The 25,754-nt window shown below is 40.1% G+C and overlaps 1 protein-coding gene across 1 annotated transcript in view; it reads left to right on the top strand.

Moving 5' to 3' along the window:
- Positions 1 to 25,754, top strand: part of TRAF3 (TNF receptor associated factor 3) — a 793,845-nt gene that overhangs the window by 604,167 nt on the left and 163,924 nt on the right. The window contains exon 7 of the mRNA XM_044074528.1: positions 13,024 to 13,098. Within this exon, the coding sequence (XP_043930463.1) occupies positions 13,024 to 13,098 (75 nt within the window). The remainder of the gene's footprint in view (positions 1 to 13,023; positions 13,099 to 25,754) is intronic.

Genomic DNA, 25,754 nt, shown 5'->3' with positions numbered 1-25,754 from the left:
AACCAGTTAATGGCAAGATTATCAAAGGAGAGGGATGTAAGAGTGTTAATTAAAATGGAGTGGTTGACCATATCGAAAGCTTTAGAGAGGTCAATGAAAAGAGCAGAAGAGAGAAGGTTGTTGTTAAGGTTCCTGTTGATAGTATCTACAAATGATAGGAGAGCAGTGGTAGTACTGTGATGTGGTCTGAAACCGTGTTGACAGTTTGCTATTATGTTGTTTTGAGAGAGATGCTGTAAAAGTTGTTGGTGAATACATTTTTCCATTATTTTGCTAAGGGAGAAAAGGAGGGCAATTGGTCTATAGTTTGAGTACTCAATGGAGTTTCCACCTTTATGTAAAGGGATAATATGGGATATTTTCCAGATGTCTGGGATGGTTCCCTCTTGGATTGTCCTGTTTATAAGTATAGATACTGGATATGCAATTTCTTTGGCAGCTTTTTGGAGAAAAAGTGAAGGGAGCTTGTCAGCAGAAGGGTACAAGGCTTCAGTTTGTGGATAAGTCTAGAGATGAAAGATGTAGGAATAGGTTGTATTTTAAAGTTATTTGAAGGGTGTCTTTGGTTTATAGGTGGGCTGGAGTTATTAGTGCTAAGTTGTTTAGCTAGTGATAGAATAGTGTCAGTAAAAAAAGAGTTGAACGCATTTGCAGTGAGGTGGGGAGTATCTGGGTCGGCATTGAGAGGGTGGGAGTTTTGGATGTTCCTGGGGAGAGGAGTCTATTTATAGATGACCAAAACTGTTTGGGGTTGTTATGATGAGTTTGTTGAAGTTTGCAGTAGTAGGTTTTGTCAGTAATTATTGCTTTTTAGTCGAGTTTCTAAGTTGGCGGAAATGAAGAAGGTCAAGGAATTTCTATGGTTTCTCCATTTCGCCCAGACTTTATTTCTGGAGAGAATTAGCTTTTTAGTTTCTTTAGAGAGCCATGGGGCAGTATTGGGTTTCATTCTGATGGTGCGTTCAGGAGCATGTTTGTTGAGAATGGATAAAGTGGTATTAAAGTATGATACTGCATTTTCAAGGGGAAGAGATTTCAGGGGGCTCCAGTTGCATTTGCTGAGTTCATTTTGAAATAGGTCTATGTTAAAATTTTTAGTAGAGCGTATTTTTTGAATGTTAGGGGGGTTTGGGAAATCAGTTCTTTCTCTAGTAATAAAGGTTAAAGCATGATCACTTATATCATCAGGCAGGGTTCCTGCTTTGTAGGCGTGTTTGATTTTGTTTATGAGTATCCAGTCTAAAATACTCTCTTTATTGTTAGGCTTGTTGATTCTAGTGGTTGAAGTAATAGTCTGGGTGAAACCATATAGGTTCATATGAGAGGAAGGATTATCTGCATTGATAGTGTTCCAGTCAACATTGATGTCACCTAGAATTATAGTTTCTTGGGGGTAAGTAGTAGATACCCAGCTGAGAAAGGGTTCTAGTATGGGTATATTGTTTCCTGGTGGTAAGTAGATGCAGATAATGTAAAGGATTCTTGGTGTTTATTTGGAGTTTTGTTATGATGGCTTCTACTTTGCAATCTGGGGTAGGATAGGCTGGAAGAGTAGAGATATTAAGCTGATTCTTAAAAAGAATTGCTACTCCACCACCTTTACGTTTTGGTCGGTCAAGTCTTATTATGCTATATCCTTGGGGTGTGATCTCAGTGTCTTTTGTTTCTGGTTTGAGCCAGGTCTCTGAGAGGCACAGAATGTCAAACGAATGAATATCAAGGAGGGCATGTAATTGAGCTATTTTGTTATTTATACTATGAATTTTTAGGTGTCCAATAAGGAGGAGTCATAGATTTTAGGTGAATTAGTTTTGGGAGAGGGATAAGCTGGCCCAGGATTAGGGTGGATGTCTCCATCTTGTAATGTAAGAAGATTAGGTTTAGTTATTAAATGGTTCTTTAGAAAGATTTGAAGTATTAGTTTCTTATTGGTAGGATATACATACTTAAGGTGGGAGAGTCTGTGGTATTTAGGTAAGAGATAGTTGGGGTTAAAGGTAATGTTGGAGTGTAAAATGGGAGAAGTATTTGTAAGGGTAGATGTGTGTTTATTGGGGTAGATGGAGTGGGCAGAAAGAGGGTTTTCAAAGAAGGTAAGAAGGTATGCAGAGAACAGGATGGTAAGGAGTGGAATTGTAAGTGTGGGCATAGTAGGGAAGTTGGGAGGCATAGTTAGAGAGTATTATAGTAGGAGTTAAGGAAGATACTAGAAGTGGCTAAGATAGGAGAAATGATATAAAGCCTAATAGGAGAGGGAGAGAAAGAGGGCCAGTAAGAGGTAGTAAGAGGGTGTAAAATGGTAGTGTAAGAGAAAAATAAAGAATAAAAATGAAGTATATGACAAATATAGAGCTGTGAGGTCAGATATAAGGGAGGGATTTTGGAAGGAATGAGGTAAGAGGGAGGAGGTGGTAAGGGGTGTGGTTAACAGAGGAGCGGATAAAGCAGGGTAAGATATTGGAAGAAAGAAGTAGGGGGTGTGTTCAGAGAGGTATAAGTAGGACCCTGGGGGTGGGTGGGAATTGGGGTAGGGAGAGGAGCGGAGTGAGCCCACAGGTCGAACGTGGGAAGAAACAACTGAAGGAGAGATGGGAAAGGAGGCAATCAAAATGCAGGTAAGTAAGGTGAGAGAGGTATATAGTGAGTAAAAGAAGGTAAAGTAGAGTCCAGAGTTCAGGAGAAGATAGAGCACAGACAGGTAAAAATCAGTATGTGAACATACAGTGAACATAGAGGAAGAGCAGGTCTAAGTTAACGAGGAAGGTAGGCAGCTTACAAGGAATAGAGCAAAGCAGAGAGATAGCGGGCAGATGGAGAGTGAGGCTAGGATAGATGTGAAAAGGAATAGGAAGCCAGAGTACTATTGTAAACAGATGTAAGGGCTAGTTGGAGCCAGAAGGGAACAGCATCACGAAACAACAGAAACGGAGGGAGGGAGCTACCTATAAGATAGCAGATAAAAGAGAAAGAAAAGCGGAGAAATAAAGAATAAGACCAAGAGGGGTGTGAGGGAGAAGAGAAAATAGTTAAAAGTAGGAGAGTAGAGCATCTGAAGGGTGGGAGAGGGGCTAAGAAGGGCAGCTACTGGCTGCTAGAGACTCACACACAGGCAAACTATAAGACCCTTATAGGAATACCAGAACAGGAGCCTAATTTGCAAACAAATCTATGCCCAGAACCTACTTTCTCTACTTTTCTTTCCTTTTCTTTTCTTGGTAGAGTGTACAGTATAGGACAGGCAGTCACACACACACACACACACACACACACACACACACACACACACACACACACACACACACGGTATTTAGGGGAAATTAATAACACTACTTTGAAAAGAGAGCAACCTTTTTACAGAATCCACTATTACTTAATTTATGTGCAAACTTTCACTTGTATTTCCTTTCTTCGCTTATTTCTGTACTTCCAAGACACTGACATACACAAAGACTCCTTACTAACTCTTGTCTTCTGTATTCACAACTGTATTTTGATTTCTTGTTGCCTCCTCACATAAAATACCTGATATCAGTTCTATCATTTACTCTTTCAGCAGATGGTTTCTAGCCTGCACGCTGTCCTTTCTCTGTACGTGCTGCTCAATGTTCTGTATCACAAAAGAGTAGGGAGGACTAGTGTACAAGGTGGTTGAGGAAATCAAAGTCAACTTTTACCTGTGTAACTACTTCCAATGCACATATGCAAATATTTACTTATGTAGCTTATTGTATTTGTAAACCTTATAAATTATTGTAACACAACTGAAACTATATACACTCCTGTGTTTACTGTGTCTGCTTTGTAACTGCTGGATTTTCTGTTTTTGTTCCCGGATGGTGGCTGTAATGAGTCCTCCTTGGACTGGATTACTCCAGTACCTCTTTTAACTAACTAGCCAACCATTCATTTCCTTCCTGCCCTGTTCCTTAGTGTTTTCTCTGTAATTTGCCTGCTCTACTCTGAGTTCCAGTGCATGGCAGCCATTAAAACGCCACAATTTATCTTTATATAGGCTTTTGACAGGCATTGCATCATATTAACTGTAACTGTAGCCAAGAATCAGGTCACAGTAAAGATGACTTAAAAATATGTTTTTCCTATTTCCTCAATAGGAGCATTTGAAATCTGACTGCCAGTATGAAGAGCTGCCATGTCCCCGAGTACAGTGTAAAGAAAAGTTCTTCGGAAAGATCTGTCAGACCATATGGAAAAAATGTGTAAATATCGAGATGCTAAATGTAAATATTGTAAGGGTATTGTCCCTATGGCAGAAATTAAGGTAATGAAAATAGATTTTGTGTGTTTTGTGTATAGATGTGAGCACTGGGCTCAGATTGCACTATGTCAGATAGTGTTGATAATTTTGTTGATGACACCAGTCAGGATGCATATGTTACTCACTGACTTTAACTCATTTTTAATTAAGGAGCATGTACAATTGTCATTTAAAATTACAGAAAGTGCACAATATAAATACAGAAAAATTAATTCTTTACTGAAGACTTTGTACATAATAGTTTACTGTTGCTGAATTTAGAATATGCATACTCTTTCCTGTCTTAGAGTTGTGATTACATAATAGGTATGCTGTATAAAGTTTTACATGAATTTATTTTGCATTTATGAATTTATTTATTTGACTTCTTTTTTTTTTAGAAACATGAAGAGATAGATTGCACATCTGTATTGGTCACGTGCCCATTTCAATGTAGCATTAAAACCATCCTTAGAGGCGAGGTAAGTTGTTACAACTAGAGTAAGCTGATCTCATTATGACCACTCAGAACATTGTATAACCCTAGATTCAAAACATCAAAAAATGAATTCATTTCAAGAGAGCTTTAGTTGTGTTACTTGTTCCAGGGAACAGGTGTAACTGGTTCCCCTTCTTTAAGAGTTAATACTATAATATTTCCTTTTTTTACCTTTGACAAGAAAAGGATAGAATGGGTGTATGTGACGGCTCACGTTTTTGTCAGTTATGTTCTCACACCTACTTCAACATAATATGTCAGATGAGGAAAGAAGAAAGTGAGTAAGATGTTCCAGAAAACTTTGTTGTGCTGTGTGTTTGGGGGGTCTGCTGACCGTTGTCAGTCTTAAAGAAGAATGAATATGCTGTAAAGGTAGAGGGTAGGTCTCTGGAAATTAAAAAAGCAGCATGTAGTGAGATGAATTAATGATCAAATAATTTATATCAGGAATACGCTGCAACCCTCTGTGGGGGAGCCACTTCATTCCATACCAAGAGGTATTTGTTGTATGCCATCTTGTGCACTGGTAGAAGGTTGTGTGGCACCTGCAAGAACTTGTTCGATATACGGGAGGTAACAACAGGAGAATTCCCTTATTCTGCATTCTGTAAAGACTGTCAATGCCCCAAAACTGCTTGGAATGATGACAGTTTGCCCTGTTAGGTAGAAAAATGTGCCATGACTCATGCTGTGCTTTGTGTAGTGGTCCATTTGAGCATTCAGTTTAGCTGAGGAAGATTTTACAAAAACTGCAGTATTTACAACCGCATGACACCCCTTCACCCCCTATTGCAAGTTGTGGAATCCTACATAGAAGATCTCTGGTAATAGAAAGTACATGTGTTATTGATGCTTACCTTTTGAGTCCCGGAGGTCCGATACCAAAATCTCTTTTGGCGAGTCAGGCAATGGCCCAGGTAATGGTCAGCTGGGTGGTTTTAGTAAAGAATATTTCAATGGGCACATATTGTTATACCATATGGGTAAGCCAGATCTACCCTGGCTGTCATTTACTTACACTGCTGATCTTAGTTGTGGGTTTCGGATTTATCAGTGGATATACTGCACTGTATGTTTAATTCATTTTTTTGTGTCACATCACAGAACTCTCTTATTTTACCTTGAACGGCTGCAGGGCTGCTAAGACTGTATGACATCACTGAACCGAGGTACCTAGTCCTTACACTTGCCCTACTGTGTCCTTTACCACACATAAAGATATTGTAAGCAGTAAGGTGCTTATTCAATTAAAAGACACAACAAACCACAGCTCCAAATCAGATGAGACAAGGCATGCGATGCAAACTCCAAAAATTAAACTTTATTTCGGAAACCGGAAAAGTTTAATTTTTGGAGTTTGCATCATTCTTGTCTCATCTGATTTGAGCTGTGGTCTGTTGTGTCTTTGGAGGTTCTGACGCTTTTATTTCTTGTGGTACTTATTCAATTAAAACTACAAGATCAGTCACCTCTACTCACCCATTGGTCATAAGACCATTCACAAAAATGCTTTAATACCCAAACTGAGATATGGCATTCCCTTTCCTATGCATTCAGTGGACAGTACTCATAAACTGTAGACTGCTGAGGAAAAATTCTGCCAATTTGTTCTGTTAGCAGACCCTGATGCACCATTGTAGTTTGCTAAAAAATTCCAAATGGCTGTCAGTGCCTCATAGGACTACTTTACTTCTAAATACTTTAATTTACAAGATTCTAAAGCATGTTTACTGCCCTCTTCTAAGAGTGAAGCTACGCTTATAGGACAGCCCTTATGAAATCAGAAGTTCACAGGACAGCAGTTTCTCCATTTAAAATGGTCTCCAGATTGGGACCTACTAAATGGAACTGCTTACTGAAATCAAAAAACGAGAAACCATTAAAATCTTCAAAGATGCACTTAAAAGAGAATCTCTTCACCGAATCTACTTGCTGTTGCTACTGTGACAATGGTTAGATAACTTACTACCCCATATCATAGATAATAGAATCCACTTAAGAAATGTTCTGTTTCACAATTTGGCATTATATGTGCATATATGCTTATATATTTTTATGTATGTTTGCAATGTATTTTATGCATATCTTCGCTTGTATGTTTTTTCTTCATGCTTCTCTCCATGCACTTTGGTTGGATCTGCATTGAATGTTATTACTATATGCTGAAATTTGCCAGTTAATCATATGTTCATTTATGTGATATTATTGATTAGTAATATCCTAATGTATTTTCTGCCATGGTGGTGCAGCGGTAGCGTTGTTGCTTCACAGCAAGAGGTTCTCCCGTTCGATTCTCACCTAGTGTGCAGGAAGTGCCTTCTGTGTGGAGTCTGCATGTCCTCCCCACGGGTCGAGTGGCGTTCCGAAAGACATGCGTGAATGGGCATGCCTTCGTTGAAGGTTGGGCGTCGAGCTGGCAACTCGGCACCGTGAAAATCTACTGCCGATCATTAGCGGACCGGAGTTCTGCTGTGGCGACCCCTAACAGGGAAAAGCCGAAAGACAACAACATTTTCTACTCTTTGAGCTCAGGTTGTAGCTGAAAAGGTTTAATAGACCTTCCCACTTAGCTGTTGAATAAATAGTATTAAATGAGTAGAACTGTTAGGCACAGGGAAACATTCATTAACTTTATGCAAATGCCATTCCAGTCCCTCGCCTCACCCAGTTGTGTGGTTATAAATTGATTCCTTTGGTTTCTTCCTGCTGCACAGAAGAGCACTCAGTAAAATTTATCAGGAGGAAGACAGACAACTGATTTCAAAACAGATGAACAGTCTAACAGAGAAGATCAAGGCCGTCCAGCATGTGCCTTACACAGACCGACTAAAATCCCGGTCACTATATTCCATATCGTATAGACGTCTAAGGAGACTGGCCTACAGAGCAACCCAAGACCCAAACCTAATGAACTTACTACATATGCATAAATCAAATGGGTCTAGTGCTACCCCTTCCAAGGACTTAAATATGATCTGCAACTTAAATAGGACATGCTGGAGGGACAGATTTATCTCCCAGCAGCTGCCATGTCTTTGGAACACGTTACCAATTCATGTGAAACAGAGCACCTCTGTGACACTGTTCAGGAGGAACCTGAATGAGTGGATGGGGTGCAGTCATTATTAAGTGCAGTTTTGGGTATTGACTAGTATCTCTACAGTATTACATTGGGTTGAAACGGCTAGGCTTAAAATGACCTCTGGGTCGATAGTCTGGTAATCTCCTATGATCCTATGAAATTTGGGAGCTGTATATTGGTTGAAAAACTGGATACAAAACAAGGATCACTGGAAAGGGTATTTCCATTCCATGATGTACTGTTGGATTTGATTGTAGTAAGCATCACAGGTGCAGGGCAGACTCACATGGGTAGTGGAGGGTGAAACCTCTTCCACAGAAAAACAACTTGAAAAAAATATTCCCGTGGAGATATTTGGCCAATTTTTTTGGCTGCTTTGTCTGTTTGAGAAAGTGATTTTTGTCTCTTTGTTGTAGTTCCAGAATTCTCAGGTAGAAATTATTTTTTGAGAGTTTTCTCAAAAGCATCATAAATGGAGGATACAGTCACATGGGCAGTAGAGAGTGAAACGTCTTCCACAGAAAAACAACTTGAAGAAAATGTTTCCAGAGGAAAAACTTTGCCAAAATTATGGCTGCCTTATTTATTTGGGAATTGTTAGGTAGAAAATATCTGTGTTTTTCATTGATCTTGTTGTCTTAAATATTTATAATCTTTTTTATTGTGGTTTCCAAGTTGTGTCTTTTTTGAGAAACAGCTCTTTCCTTCTGGTATGCTTCTAAGGGGCCTTATTTTTTTAGAGCTTTCATGTTACGAGATGCAAATTTTCTTAAAGCTTTAATGACAGCATCACATGATGCAAAGCTGCTATTTTTTAGTGATGGTAAAATTATGAAAATCAGAGGTTCATTCATCAGGGCTGCTCATTATCATCTTCAGCTTTTCTTCTGAAGATTAAAGGTAGGAGAAGACAGGAGGAATGCTGATAGCACTGGAGAGAGAGAGAAAGTACGGCATAGAGGAAAGGGTCAGGACATTGTTCTGCCTCCCCCACTAACTTCATCCATTCTATGGTCATTACAGAATTCCCATAGATCTGTTAATGGTTCATAGTGGCCAGTATCTGAGAAAGCATGGTTCAAGCCAGGGATTGTACCTTAGCATTTTCGACTCTATGATGATCACTGTGAATGAGTCATAAATGTCTCACTCCCCTTTTTCAGTTTCTGAAATGTAAAGGGTACACTCTGAACACCAGGTCGCCGAATGCTTTCCTTCCCCTACCTCATCTCCAGGACTTTAGCTTTTTCTTTCACCCAGTCTAATTGGGCACTGAAGGCTGTCTTCCTTTTATGATGTTTGCATCATAAAAGCCTCACTCACCTGTGGACACGCACTCACGCTTCATATATATAATACATATATATATATATATATATATATATATATATATATATATATATATATATATGTGTGTGTATATGTGTGTGTGTGTGTGTGTATATATATATATATATATATATATATATATATATATATATATATACATATATATATATATATATATATATATATATAGGTTTACTATCAAAATCTGGAAATTAAATTGTACATTTAATCATACTGATATAATGTCGAGAATAAAAATGGTTTTACGTTCCAATTCCAAAACATGTTAAAACTGAGTGTTGGATATTCAATGTTTTGAAAATATTCGAGGCCTGGATTAACAACGACCACCACCAGTACTGTTAGCTAACAGGGTGCTGGCAGAAATTGGGCTACTGTTGGCCGAAGGAGAAGAGGAGGGGGAAGGCATGCCCGAAGGCAGGAAAGAGAGGAGGAAGGTTAGGAGTGTAGTAGTGAGGGTAGGAACTTTGAATGTTGGCAGTATGACTGGTATAGGGAGAGAGGTAGCTGATATGATGGAGAGAAGGAAGGTTGATATATTGTGCATGCAAGAGACCAGATGGAAGGTAAGTAAGGTCAGGTGTATAGGAGGCGGTATCAAATTGTTCTGTCATGGTGTGGAAGGTAGGAGAAATGGGGTAGGCGTTACCCTAAAGGAACAGTATGCCAAGAGTGTTTTGGAGGTGAAGAGAGTGTCTGATAAAGTGATGTTTATGAAGCTTGAAATTGATGGTGTAATGATGAATGTTGTTAGTGCATATGCTCCACAAGTTGGGTGTGCGATGGATGAGAAAGAAAAATTTTGGAGTGAATTGGATGAAGTGGTGGTGAGTGTACCCAAGGGTGTGAGACTAGTGATTGGAGCAGACCTCGATGGGCATGTCGGGGAAGTGAACAGAGGGGATGAGGAAGTGATGGGTAGGTATGGTGTTAAGGAGAGGAATGCAGAAGGTCAGATGATTGTGGATTTTGTGAAAAGGATGGACATGGCTGTGGTGAATACGTATTTTAAGAAGAGGGAGGAGCATAGGGTGACGTACAAGAGTGGAGGAAGATGCACACAGGTGGATTATATCCTATGTAGGAGGGCCAGTCTGAAGGAGATTGGAGACTGTAAAGTGGTGACAGGGAAAGTGTAGTTAAGCAGCATAGAATGGTGGTCTGTAGGATGACGTTGGTGATCAAGAAGAGGAGGAGGAGTGTGAAAGCAGTGCCAAGGATTAAATGGTGGAAGTTAAAAAAGGGTGATTGTGAGGTGGAGTTCAGGGAAGAGTTAAGACAAGCACTGGGAGGCAGTGAAGAGTTACCGAATAGCTGAGTAACTACAGCAGAGCTAGTAAGGGAGACTGCTAGAAATGTGCTTGGTGTGACATCTGGACAGAGGAAGGAGGACAAGGAGACGTGGTGGTGGAATGAGGAAGTACAGGAGAGTATACAGAGGAAGAGGCTGGTGAAGAAGAAGTGGGATTGTCAAAGAGATGAAGAAAGTAGACATGAGTATAAGGAGATGAGACGCATGGCAGAGAGAGAGGTGGCGATGGCTAAGGATAAGGTATATGGAGAGTTGTATGAGAGATTGGACACTAAAGAGGGAGAAAAGGACCTGTACCGATTGGCTAGACAAAGGGACAGAGCTGGGAAAGATGTGCAGCAGGTAAGGGTGATAAAGGATAGTGAGGGAAACGTACTCACAAGTGAGGAGAGTGTGCTGAGTAGATGGAAAGAGTACTTTGAAGGGCTGATGAATGAAGAGAATGAGAGAGAAAGAAGGTTGGATGATGTGGGGATAGTGAATCAGGAAGTGAAACAGATTAGCAAGGAGGAAGTAAGGACAGCTATGAAGAGGATGAAAAATGGAAAGGCTATTGGCCCAGATGACATACTAGTGGAAGCATGGAGGTGCTTTGGTGAAATGGCAGTGGAATTTTTAACTAGATTGTTTAATGAAATTTTGGAAAGTCAGAGGATGCCTGAGGAGTGAAGAAAAAGTGTTTTGGTACCTATCTTTAAGAATAAGGGTGATGTGCAGAGCTGCAGTAACTACACATCAGTCACCGCTTGAAGTTATAGGAAAGAGTAGTGGAAGCTAGGTTAAGAAAGGAGGTGATGATTAGTGATCAGCAGTATGGTTTCATGCCAGGAAAGAGCACTACAGATGCAATATTTGCTCTGAGAGTGTTGTTGGAGAAATACAGAGAAGGTCAGAAGGAGTTGCATTGTGTCTTTGTGGACTTAGAGAAAGCATATGACAGGGTGCCTAGAGAGGAGTTGTGGTATTGTATGAGGAAGTCGAGAGTGGCAGAGAAGTATGTAAAAGTGACACAGGATATGTACGAGGGTAGTGTGACATTGGTGAGGACTGCGGTGGGAGTAACAGATATGTTTAAGGTGGAGGTGGGATTACATCAAGGATCAGCTCTGAGCCCTTTCTTATTTGCAGTGGTGATGGACAGGTTGACAGATGAGATCAGACAGGAGGCCCCGTGGACTATGATGTTTGCAGATGACATTGTGATATGTAGTGAGAGTAGGGACCAGGTTGAGGAGACCCTGGAGAGGTGGAGATATGCTTTAGAGAGAAGAGGAATGAAGGTCACCAGGGCTAAAACAGAATATATGTGTGTAAAAGTGAGGGAGGGTAGAGGAATGGTGAGGATGCAGGGAGTAGAGTTGGTAAAGGTGGATGAGTTTAAGTACTTGGGATCAACAGTTCAGAGTAATGGTGAGTGTGGAAGAGAGGTGAAGAAGAGAGTACAGGCAGGGTGGAATGGGTGGAGAAGAGTGTCAGGAGTGATTTGTGACAGACTGGTGCCAGTAAGAGTGAAAGGGAAGGTCTACAAGAGGGTAGTGAGACCAGCTATGTTATATGGGTTGGAGACAGTGGCACTGACGAAAAGGCAGGAGTCAGAGCTGGATGTGGCAGAGTTAAAGATTTGCACTGGGTGTGACTAGGATGGACAGGATTAGGAATCAGTATATTAGAGAGTCAGCTCATGTTGGACAGTTTGGAGACAAAGCAAGAGAGGTGAGATTGCGTTGGTTTGGACATGTGCTGAGGAGGGATGCTAGGTATATTGGGATAAGGATGTGAAGGATGGAGCTGCCAGGTAAGAGGAAAAGAGGAAGGCCTAAGATAAGGTTTATGGATGTGGTGAGAGAGGACATGCAGGCGGTTGGTGTGAAAGAGCATGATGCAGAGGACAGGAAGAAATGGAAACAGAAGATCCGCTGTGGCAACCCCTAACGGGAACAGCTGAAAGAAGATGATGACAGATGAACTGCATTTGCTGTCCAAATATTGGTATTACAAAATTGCTAGGTTTAATTCTGATTTTAAAGGGTGGCAGGTCACTGAAGAATGTAGCGTAATCCCTGCTCCCAGGCTGCAGCTGCCTTCATTTCACGTTTCTTAATACAATCCAAAGTCAGTTCCAAGTTGTAATCATGTTTACAGTTTCTTTATCACACCTTGTAAATGTTTAGCATGTATGGTCTTTCAGTCTCTGTAGCACTTAAGCATTTTAGTAAAACACTGTCAATTTTTCTTGTACCAATGTTTTATGTAAATTCCATATGCAGAATATTGTTCCTTATCACAGGCAATGTGAGGTAATCATAGCTGCTTTAGAATGCCATAAGAATGACCCAAGATTGTTGTGTTAGGTATGTGTCTAGTTGCCAAAGAGTAACATAATCAGTCTTTGAAAGCTTCCTTCATTTATACGTACACTCTTTAGTACTTGGTGCATGTGAGGCTTTACTTATTTTTGCAATTGCACTTAACACTGGCTTTGCTTGATTTAGATGATAAGAAAGCTTTTCTTTCTTCTTTTGCAGTTAAATGCACATATATTAGAGTGCAGTAATGCTCCCTCTGCCTGTAGCTTTCAAAGATATGGCTGTTCCTTTAAGGTTAGTATACATTTTTAACTCTCTGTTTTAGTAATATTTAAAATAGTACTGTAACCTCATGCAGCTATTTTGAAATAGTAGTTGGCATCAGGTATGTTCCATTATGTATTCTGACTTTTAAAGTTGTGTTTCCATGGGAAGGAGATAATATGTATGCACAAGAACAGAATAATGCATGAACAGCTCCGTTGTTTTGCCTCTTTTTCTACAAGTTTTTGTATAGGGACCATTTAGTCTGCCTTAACTTTTTTCATGTTTATGAGTAGAAATCATTATATCTTCCTCACCAGAGAAATGTTTTGTGCTGTGCTTCTGTACTTGGGAGGTGAAGACCTTAAACATTGTGCTATCCACTTCTGCCAGCTTAGATGTGGCGATGATAATCTCCCCCTCGCACCTCATCAGATGGTGGCATTATGCATCCTATTATGTCACCCCAGGAAACAGTTTGAAGTGACAGTGATATACCCCCATTAAGCATCACCCTACACACCTTAGCAGGTGGCAGTCCTAATACCTTTCCCATTATGCATCATGCTGGAATGAACTTTGAGGTGGCAATGATAATACCCCCATTGTACATCACCCTTCACACCTAATGACTTTTTTTTTAAAACTGTGTCATGGACAAATCCCTCTTTATTGTTTTATTTTCTCCCGTCAGCTTTGTTTGCAGGTGTTTGACAGTTCAGGTGCAGTTGCATGCATTTACTGACAATGTAATTATTTTTGGTCACACATATTGTTAAATTGAAATGTTCCTATCATAGCCCTCTCTCTTTTTTTGCTTTAGTCTGTGCTTTGGGAAGATTGTCTTAATTACTACTCTTGATTTTTAAATACCTGATTCTTATCCATTCCATAGATTAACTGTTGGCAGTTTTACTTGACATTTTGATGATACTAGAAATATAATCAGAGATGGACATTGTGATCCATTAGAGCTATCCTGCCTTGCCTGCTTCCTTGCATACCACACACACACACACACACACACACACACACACTCCACATACTGTTAGTTTTTTTTTTTCTGCTTTATTGGATACACACTTAAAAGATTATGTAGTGTTTATCATCAATACAACTAGTGTGAAACTCTCTTTGTTAAGAAAAGCATCTTTATATTTATACTTATGAGTCATTCCAGCCTCTTATTGTAACAGTAGACAGTCATGCAGAAGGATCTCAGAAATCCCTTGGCCAGATATTCCACCAACTGTAAAACATGCAAGAATTTTTTTTTTCATGTTTTCCAGAAAATTGTAACATTGAACAGTCAACTGGAAAAATCTCAGCAGTCATCTGACCAGGCATTCCATTGGCTGCAAAAAGTACAAGATTGTATCCCCATGTTGTCCAGAAAATGAAAACCATTCCCTTAGAAGGTAGTAGCAGTGCCAAGCTCTAACAAAATAAACTGCAATGACAGGTCAGACTGAAAGCATATGCAGAAGCATAGCTGAATGTTTTATGTTCCATTAAAAAACATTTTTAAGTTTAGGAAACTACAGCAGACTCTAGTAAATGTTGAGGGCTACAAAATCAGAAGCCAACAATTTTTAGAACAGCCACCTAAAGACAGTTAGCAATATTAGCTGTCTTAGTCTCTAGTTCCAAATTTAAATTTTATTACGTTGTATTCTTGATTCTTGTGTCCAGTTTATCTTTTTATTTTCTTTGTAGTGTATTTTATTTTTTTAGTGTTTATTTTTATTTTGTTTGCTGCACCCTGCAACTCTAGGACCAACAAGTCATATTCATTCACTTTGAAAATGAGCAGTATTTGATAACTTTCTCAGACCTCTAATCTCTACACTTAACAAAAGTCATAATTAAGGAGTTTTGATGTATAAATATGAAGTAAAGTTTGGAATGTGTATCTTAAAAATTTTACTTTCTCGTATTATCAAGTCTCCTTTTTCTTTTATCATGTGAGATTTCTTATGCTTACAGCCAGCCTGTGATCCCCACTACCTAATAATTTCTCTGTAATTGTTAGTATTTCCCACATTAACCTGTGTAAAAGTACTGCATCTCTGTCTCTCTCTCTCCCCCCCTCCTCCCTCCCCCACCTGATTCTCCCTAACTTTCGTGGTTCTTGGATGCGCAGCAAAAAAGGATGTGTGATGTAACCTGGAGGAATGTACACCGCTCACCAGCGAACAAACCAGCCGAAATTTGGGAAAGATAGTTTGACCTGGTATGTAAGATAGCAAACAGAGATCAAGAAATCTGAGCATCAAGTCTTCAGAGTGTTTGATCAAACAATAATGAAAATAAAATTGGATATTTAAATAAAAATAAATATGAAGTTAATATTAAAAATAATTAATACAAAGATGAGACAATAACACTCTTCGAAACAGTAACAATTTCCAATGTTGATATGATATGGGCTGTGGTTTTCTTTCTTATCTGGAGTGTCTAAAAAACATGTCCATAATACCAATAAACATTTGTTACTTCTTAGGGATCTTTCATAACCCTGCTTAATTTAATGTTGCTATCCACATCTGGCTGTTTGCAGTCTCTTGTTTGTCTGTATATACATATTTTAGAATCACTGATAGTGCCTTTTCACTCTGCTCACATTCTCACTTGAGTATACATGTTGGTAGAGCTTTTTGCCTTTGCAACTCTCTCATTGTTCAGTCTGTATTGCTAATTTGCAGCAAAAAGAGATAATTCACCTATGGATCTGTTGCTGCTTCAGGAACACAAAGTTTGACAATCTGTTTAGTCCTCCTCACTTACTACAACTCCATACGTAATTCAGTGGACTACTAGCAGTGAACTGCTATTTGTGGAATACATTGGACATTTCAGCTTATTTATAATTAACCAAACATGTTACTGTGACTCCACAGACATCAAATTTGTACATCGGTATGGTTTTCTGTACCATTGTGATTCATGCCTTGGTAAAGAAATTATTATTAAAGTTTTTTTTCCGTATAATCTCTTTACATTTTATTTTATTTTATTTTGATCTGATACTTTCTTCTTATTTTTTGTAAGATTTGAGAAAGCCCCAGACACACGGGTGAAAGCATTTATATCCAGCTTCAAGCAAATTACAGCTTTGGGTGTGCTCTAAACAACAGTGGTGCCTTGTCCAGTCTTCTCTAAACATGCAGGTAATTCCAAAAGGTCACCAGCCTACTAGAGTGCAGGCTTTGGCGACCTATAAGATGGCTACATGCAAATTAAGCAGGCTAAATGAGGAGCCTATCTGTAGTTGGAACCACCAACCAGTCAGTCACTGGGCTAAGCCCACACCTGACCAGTTATGTTGACTTTTACGTTACTAATCACAGTGGGACATTTCTTTAATGCCAATCAGCTTTATAAAAGGTAAGACCAGTCCAGTACTTAATCTTTGGAATTTCTACCTATCAAGAGATAGCGCCTAAAAGCAGGAAGCTCTTGCAACTACTCTCATGATTAGACATTTAGACCTATACCTAGTCTCTGCACTTTTCAGCTTAATGCCAACTTGAACATGATATTGTAGGTGGTTCAAACCACCCTCATCCTGATAGGCAAATTTAAAACTACAGTTGGATTGAAATCTAAAGTGTTTTTAAAAATTTACCAGAGCATGTTTTGCCTGGATTTCACACATTTAAGCAGTATTACCCAGCCCACAGCTGACACAGACATGCCCCCATACTCAGCTTTTAAGTTAGTGCCCTCTTTCTCATGATTCTTACATTGTATAAAATTGTTAGCTAAGGTTTAAAGTAGGTGTGATGAAGTCGAATCGATGGAAGGGCTTGTGTATTCTATTATTTTATGATAATAAAGCAGAAGATGTATTTAATGTAGAATAAGTTTTGCGGATTAGCTGTATCTTATTTTATTCTGCTTGTTCCAACAGTAGAAACTGGATTTTATAAGGCAAGCACTCTGTAGGAACCTTTGTTGGCTACAGCCTATGATGAATCAACTTTTACCGTGTTTATCACATTGTAACATCATCTATTTTGCCATACTTTAGATTAACCTTTTTAACTAGGTTCCCACCTGCTCTGTCTCACCTAATGGAATGTCTGTTATTTTGTATAGTGTATGACAATGCAAGTTTTGTTTAAATAGGTTTCTGGAGGATGGATCTAAAGGTAACATGAAGTCTAACTTCAGATGTTTTGTGCATCTAGTATTACATATTGTAGCAGAAAAAGATGAAACATTTGCATCCCCCCCCCAAATGACTTCAGGTGCAGTAGTACACCTCTGGCTATCATTCTTTCAGATATGTGTTGGTCGGAGCTTTTGCTGATGAAGATTGGTTGGACCTGGACGTCTCCACTTTGTCTCCTGATGAGCCCTTTGACCATCTGGATTCTTCGTCTGCTTCTTCTGTTTTGACTCCGTTGGAGACTGACGAGGCACTGCCTCTTATAAGATCTACCCCGACCAACCAGACAACTGCCACTGCCACAAAGGGGGATCCAAGGCTGATTATTTCAGACGGACCAGATGACATTCCTCAAATTGTAATTGGAGTAGTAGTATTCTGGTTACTTCATTGAGGTACATTATTGGTTAGTACATCCTTGGTTTGCGCAAGCTTCTCTGTTACCAAGAAAAATCACATGAATAAACATGGTTTTCCTCCTCCTTCTACTGTCAGGGATCCTCAGCAGGAGTGGTATGAATTTTCTTGAGGACTATTTAAAGCTTTAGTCTCTCATATGCCCCTCCAGTTCTTTGCTTATGCCCCTTCCTTCTACTGCCCCCCCCCAAGAGACATAGAAATACTCCTTCCTCAGAAGAGGATACTGATTCTGAGGGTGATTATTTGGCTTACCCTTCTAAGATTCATTCACCACTGGGGTATGAGTCTGAATAACTTTCCTTTATAGATACAGTAATATAGATTGTGCATCATTTTCAGTGGGAGGGCAAACAAGTGTCAGACATGCAAAAAAAAAAAAAAAAAAAAGATGTTATGCCTTGATGTACATTGGGGTGCCAAGACCATGTGCCACCCTCCAGTCTTTCATGCTTTGATAGGTATAATATTTGCAGCTTTGATGAGCCCTGAATCCCAGCCTTTGCCAAGATGTTTGACCGATTGTATTAAGTTCCCGTCTCCCGTAAATTTTTTTTATAAAAACTCTTCTCACTGGAATCTGATAAGCCCAGTAAACTCCTGCTTTCTTCTAATGCCCTCCCTAAAGGTAAAGATATTAATAGGTGTGGAAAAAATGTTTACATGCCTTCTACTCTGGCCTTTCAACCTGTAAACTATCAGTCACATTGAGTGAGGTATCTGTTGTCTTTGATGGGAGACATTGGTAAACTTTTATCTGATATGCCTGATTCTGAAATCAAGTTTTTTTTTTTTTTTCTATACTGAATTCTGCTTTCCAGGTAGTTAAACATTCTATTGAATGTAGTTATGATGCAACCGATCCCCCAGAGCAGCTGTTACTGGTACAGTTTAAAGGAGATTTTCATGGCTAATGTGCCAATCAGTTCCTGGGGATGTTAAATCTAAACTCTTGGGACACCCGTATGGATAGATGCATTCTCTTTAGTCCTGCTGCTCCAGACATTTTCAGAAACCTTCAGGAAAAAGGCAAGATTATACAGTATTTTAAACATATCTTTCCCTCTCTCCTGTTCCCATGTTTCAAAGAAATTTCCTTTCTAAAGCTGACTGCTTTTTCATAGAGAACAAAAGCCCCCCCCCCCCCCCCAAGGGTAAAATATGTTCAGTGATCTGAAGACCAACCCAAGCAGGAATGTATGGATTATAACACCCCCATTTCCTGTGAAACTGGCCTCCTTGTAACTGTTCTCCTCTGCTCCCCCCCCATTCAGTGTACTTCTGATCCCCCTGTCAAAAAAAAAAAAAAACTTTCCCTATCTTTTCCACTTTGAGACTCAATCTCCAAAGACCATTGGGTTCTTTCAGTAATTCAGAGTTAATATAAGATGTCATGGCTTTCTGTTCCTCACAGGTCAAACATTCCTCCTGTTCCATCAAGGCAACTCAATTTGACCCCCCCCCCCCTCCAATTTTACAGGAGTTATTTTTTCCAGATACAATAGAATTAATCTGTCCTCATCAGAAGGGACAGGGTTCTGTTCAGGCTTTTCCTATTTCCTGGAAATAGGGAAAATGGAGACTCATTCTGGATTTATCCTTTCCCAGCTTGTTTCTGAGTATTCCAAAATCCAAAATGCTTACCCATCAATTTCTTCTTCCCATGATTCTGCCACAACATTTCTTGGTAACCTTGGACATATAGTATACATATCTTCATAGTCCAGTCCATACAGATTACATGGATGTTCGTCATTACCACTTTATGATATATGGGTTGTTTCCTGTCTCAGAAACAACAACCAGGCAGCTTCAAAAAAGCTCTGAGTTTGCTGATTGGCTAATTCCAGGGAGAGAATTCAGCAGTCAGAGTGAATATTTCCTCAATAACCAGAGTGATGATGGGAAATAGATCTGACATTTAAACAGCTTTTGAGAGAGAAATCTGCCTTCCCACCAATTAATCAAACACAATGTTCAGAGATCTGGATTTTGATTGAATTACAAACAATGTTCATGCTGATGCACGGCATATTCATCAGGTAGTGCTGTCTAGTACTGCAGAAAAGAGGTATTATATCTAGCTTAAACAATTTGGTAAGAATACAGTTTATTAAACAGTAATTTCATGCATCAAAGTCACAGAGAGTATGCCGGCAGTGCACCTTTACACCAGCTACTGCACAGGAAGGAACTAAAGCTGGAGGAGTCTCATTCTATATTAAAAACAACCTCACACCCATACTAGTTAAAGTGTATAACACGAAAACTTGTAGATGTGCCCCACAGCCCTCTAACTTGTTTTTAACTGTTTTTGTTCTTAAGTGCTCACATACATTTATGATTAAATTAATTGTATTAATAATTGTTTTAACGATATTCAGATTTTAGTGGTTGGCTGTTGTCATGTGTTTGTTTTTAAATTGTATTTAAATGTTGTTTTTTAATTGTGTAAACAGTTCTGATGAAGTTCAAAGTAAAAAGTGGGGAATGAAAGCGCTAGACTCAGTTATTTTGGTGTATTTAATTCAGCTGTGGTACACTACAACAAGTTTTCATGTTATTAGTTTGTTCGTATTTGTTCTGGGTTTGTTACTAGTTAAAGTATATTACCCACTGGAACTCCTACATGTGCAGCTCACTGTAAACAGAGTCTTGTACCATATCCTTGCAACCTGTAGGTCCCCCTCCATGTTCCAGGAAACCCATATTCTTCATGGAGGTTCTCAACTACCACTATATAGCTTGGGAATCCTACACTTCTTCTAACACACAAGCCCAGCGATTCCTAAACTTTGCTAATACCAATATCCAGGAACAGTTGAGTCCATTCTGCTACCAGGGTAAATGCATCCTTGGACTCCTGAACATGGCAGAGCGGCGTTCTTTATGCAGTGTAATGTTCTTGCTCATCAAATCTGATCATAAGGCTGTATTGCTTAAAGTGAAAATTAAATCTAAGTACCCAGCGAAACCAAAATCTGTTACGAACTATTCCAAAGCTAACCTGTCTCTACTGAGCAACACCTTGGCTAAATTTCAAGCACCCCCAAACCCAGTAAACACCATAGCATATTTTGAGCTATTTACAAAATTCTTGTACAACCATACTGATAGCTGTACAGAGCAAGCTGTGCCCACTCGTATTAAGAATAAGACAAACTCAAAAACCAAGTCACCCTGCTAGAATCACAATATTAATCGATTATACAACAAAAGAAAAAAAATATTGGCCAAGTGTAGAAAGAACAAAGTCCAACATACTGAAATCCCTCTGACCAATCTAAACAGGAGCTAAGAGGGTTAATTAATACTTCAAAGGCTACATTTGAAGAACTTACAGCTTCAAAGGCAAAGGGCAACAGCAAAGCTTTCTACAGATACATCCATAACCTCATGGGAAATGCACTTAAATGCACAGAACTTATTGTAAATGGCATCACCAACACTGAACCAGAGGCCATTGCCAACCTTCTGGCTGACCAGTTCAGCTCAAATTTCTCACCCACACTCCCTCCACTGGTAGCCCAAAGGAAATACCACATACCACAGTCCCCCAATCATTACTAGAGATCAGGTCATCGATGCACTTTCCAAGGCCAAAAACACTGCATCAATGGGCCCCAATAACATTTTATGTATTTATTTATTTTATTTGCAGTTTGTTTACTGGGAAAGTCCATTGGGCCAGAATGAGCCCTTTTTCAATGGAGACCTGGGGAGAAAAGCTCCAAGTACATATATACAGAAATAATATCAGCATAAATCACATCAGCAGAAGTTATTACAAACATACAGAAGAAATAGCATCATAGATCAGCAGGAGTTATTGCAAACATATAATAATAATAGCATCATAGATCATAATATTAATATGGGGTAATTGTGAAGATAGCAATCAGCAGAAGTTATTGCAGATGATTTTACAAGACAGAAAATAACAGGACTGTGTGACATGTCATAATATGACTGTGTGGCATGACAAGGTTGTAGGTTTATGGTCTGCTAAGCAATTGGATTACTGTATGGGAGATAGCCTATAGTGTTGTCATGCTGGGATGCTTACTAAATAGCATGAACCATGACCTGTCTTATTCACATGAATCACTTTTCAAATGGAGCCTACTGTCAGGTTTTGTGCCAGTGAATGGAAGATGGCTGCAGTCATTCCCCTGCACAAAGGAGGTCCAACCACTGATCCAAGTAACTAAAGGCCCATAAGTCTGACCAACCTCATCTGTAAGGCCATGAAAAGAATCATCATTGCTGTGATAAGCAAGGACATAGTTAACCTGCAAATGGTGGACCCATCACAGCTCGGCTTTGTTAAAAGAAGGTTATGCCTATTAAATCTGTTGAACTACTTTGAGAGGGTCAGCAAACCAACGGATGAGGGCATGACTCTGCACAGAACTTACCTCAACGTGGTCAAGGCATTTGATAAAGTACCCCACTAAGGCGTTATAGACAAGCTCACTAAGTTATGTATAAACCCTTTTATCACTCACTGGATAGCCAACTGTCTGACTGATAGGACCCAGAAGGTCAAAATAGGTGAGGCCACCACCAGTAAGAGGCCAGTCACTAGCAAAGTCCCCCACAGTTCAGAACTGAACCTGTTCCTTTTTGGCATCTATTTCTCTGAAGTAGAAGCAAATTCTGAAGGTTTAGGGTTGACTGTGTTTGCAGATGATTGCAGGCTGAGCGTTATCATCAACTCCCTTGCAGACACTAGCATTCTTCAAGAAGGCCAGTCTCTGACAAACAAATGGTGCCAAAGCCATGGTCTTAAACTCAATGCTAAGAAATGCTTAATGGTATCTTGATCACCATGTTGATGATACTCCCCAAGAGTCAACACAGTGGTCAGGGATCTTGGTACACACATAGACCATAGCCTTAGCTTCGACCACCACATGGCCACAGTTATGCTGGCAACTTGTAAGTAAGGGCATGGCAGCTAGGTCCATATAGGTCATTATCCTACAGTTCTCTGCCCTTATCTGACCAGTCATAAGAGTACAGTGCTCTCTTTAGTATGTACCTGACCGGACATATGCAGCAACTAAAGCGACCTCAGAGATTCCTTACAAAAAGAATACAAGATGTAATAAATGTGCCTTACACAGACCACCTTTAAACCCTTTCCCTTTACTCAGTCTCCTATAGATTGCTGAAGGGTGATCTGAGCCAAGCATACAAGGCATTTATTTATTTATTTAACATTTGTTTACCGGGAAGAGTCCATTTCCAGCGAAGGCCCAGGGAGAAGGCCTCCAGATGCATGTCTTTGGAATGTGGGAGGAAACCCACACGAACGCAAGGAGGACATGCAGACTCCACACAGAAAGCACCCCAGTCGAGAATCGAACCTGAGAACCTCTTGCTGTGAGGTGCCAATGCTAACTGCTGCACCACCGTGCTGCCCGCATCCACAAACCTCACATTTATGAATCTCCTGCATACTCATAACTCAGACAGTACCAGAAATACAAGGTCTAGAGACCTGAATTCTGTCTGTGATTTAAACAGAACATGCTGGAGAGACAGATGTGTGGCCCAGAGACTGCCCCTACTATGGAACAGGCTTCCCATCCTTGTGAAACTCAGTTTGTCTATTACCCATTTTAAGTGCAACATAAACCAGTGGATGGGGAAGAGAAAATTTACACTGGGCCTGTCATCCATGTCCGTTATGGACAGAGGTAGCTTATAATGCCTGGTCCTCAATGTCCTGCTTGGATACAGGACGTCATTATTAATTTGGGAAAACTTGGCTAGGCTTAGAAAGGTCCTCTGAGTCATTAGCCTAGTAACAATCTATGAATCTAAATAATACTTGCTTAACACAGTTAGCATTTTTCATTCTTGCCAATATTGGTAGGCATTAGGAATGAAGAAAAATTTAATAGCAGCCCTAAAAGGTCTAATACAAAAGCAGCATTAATGCTCTAACTACATGTATCACACTAACAAGCATAAAATTATCAAAACATAAAAGATCCTCATATATCAAGCTAATAAACATAAAATTTTTAAAGCATACACTAAAAAGGTAAACCTAAATTCCTGCAAGTCCCCATTACAACCCCAGCTTGTCTCTGTTTGTAAGTGCCTTCACTGTAGGAAAGAGGAAAGTTAGGGAAAGTCAGCCAGTCCAGTCACGCCACCGGACCCTCCATAAATATTCAAAACTTCTGCCAGGTGCAGGTAATGCCAGCAGTCGGCCTGTGACCACAGTTGCAAGAGGATCTGTTCCTTGTTTTCCAGACTACTCATAAAGGATTTCAATCCACCCCAGCCCAATGACACAGAGGGGGTGATGTCCTAACCATGACCTAGACTGTTTTTCGACTAGCACCATGGTTACTGGGGGAACTAAGTGTGGGAGGATGAGACTGACCCACCCATGCCCACTGTCTAATCCTGGGAGAAGTGATGTGGCTAGGCCTGCTTCCTCATTAAAGAATGACACCTACTGATTAATAAATACTGATTCATAAAAAATGCTAAGCAGATTCATGTTGCAAAAGAGGTGCTGCCATTCATGTCTGTTTCTGATTAGGCATTTCGTATGAATCCACAGGCCACCTATAGGAAAGGGTTGTGTAGGGACCTCCTCAAGGCCAGTATCTGGTCCTGATTTCTACTGTCTCACTCTTAACATACATGGAACAGATGGGCTGACAAAGCTTTGCTGTGTGGAAACAAATGGGAGGTATGGCTGTTGCCCAATTTGGTAAATGCCTGGTTCTTGTAATTTGAGAAAAAAGTGAACCAGTAAGGCACAGAAAGAGAAGCCATTGGATAAATCCTGGTGGGAGGCGGGGCAAAAAAATAAAAGGCCTCCATCCTACACATTTTCCTTGCAATTACATAGAGGTTCCCTGTACTCAAGAGTTTCTGATACTTCCCTTTCTTAATTAAAACCTTTCTGCCATCAAAAGCATGTACGTGATGTTGACAGTCTTTCATACCAACATAAAAACTTCTTCCAGAAACTTGAATATGTTTTGACAGTGCATTTCTTTTATCTTTTCTTGACACATCATAATGTGTTCACATACATGGTCTTTCAGTGCTCTATTAGTTTTACCAACATAAAACATTTTAAACTGACACACATTTGAGGAAAATGTTGTGCTTATAAACCTGTTCAGAAGAAACCAAGGATCTGAAGTAGGATTGTTCATTTGTCAGCAACCTGTGGGTTACGGATCCGATCCGGCAACTTGTTTCAAGCTAATGGATCCGAGCTCCTAGCTCCTCCCTTCACCCATAATCCCCTGCTAACCCTCCATGACCTCAGATCTAGTTTGCTGCTCTTGTGATGGCTGGATCCTTTTCTTGAGCTCCGCAGATAAGTGATAAAAAAGTTAACTTTTTTCATCAGAAATTTCTGTTTTTGTTTAAATTAACATTTGCAAAGTGTGTCTGAGTTAGGTTCCCTATTTTTTGTTTAATTAATACCCTCCCTTTGCTGGTCGCTAGTGTGTTAGTGTTTGTTGAGTGTCTTTTGGGGCCTGTGTGTGTGTGTAGTTGTTTTTTTCTTTTCCTTTTTAGTTAAAAAAAAAAAAAAAAAAAAAAAAGGGAATGGCTGAGGCCCCAAAAGCCATATTTTCTAAATGTACCGAGTGTGGCCATAAGCTCTCCCCGGCTGATGGCCACACTCGGTGCGTTCAGTGCCTTGGGGTTGAACACCTCACCTCGGGCTGTACTATCTGTGCAGCATTCAACCCCAGGGCACTGAAAGAACGGAGGTCGAAGCTGGTCCTGGCAGGACTTCTACCCCCGGATTCAGCTTCGGCCTCCGCTACCTCTGCTACTCCCGTGGCTCCATCACAGCCTGTGGTGGTTGCCACTCCTGCCCCCCTGCCTCCGACTGGGACTCAAACTCCCGCTAAAGTGCCGGAGGACAGGGGGAGAAGCACCACAAGCGGCGGGCCGAGACCTCTGTTTCGGCCCCGCCAGCTAAGCGGGCTTCTCCCTCCATTGCTTCTAGGTCTCCTCGGCTCCGATCCCCTTCTTTCTCCCCGCGGCCCGAGGAGGAGGAGACCCGATCTCCGTCGAGGTCATTGAGGCGGCACTCCAGGCC

The sequence above is a fragment of the Protopterus annectens genome, chromosome 6.part0 (genome assembly GCF_019279795.1).
Source record: "Protopterus annectens isolate FY-2018-M chromosome 6.part0, PAN1.0, whole genome shotgun sequence".
NCBI lineage: Eukaryota > Metazoa > Chordata > Ceratodontiformes > Protopteridae > Protopterus > Protopterus annectens.
The sequence above is the reverse complement of the archived record's forward strand: the minus strand, read 5'-3'. Positions and strand labels throughout refer to the sequence as shown.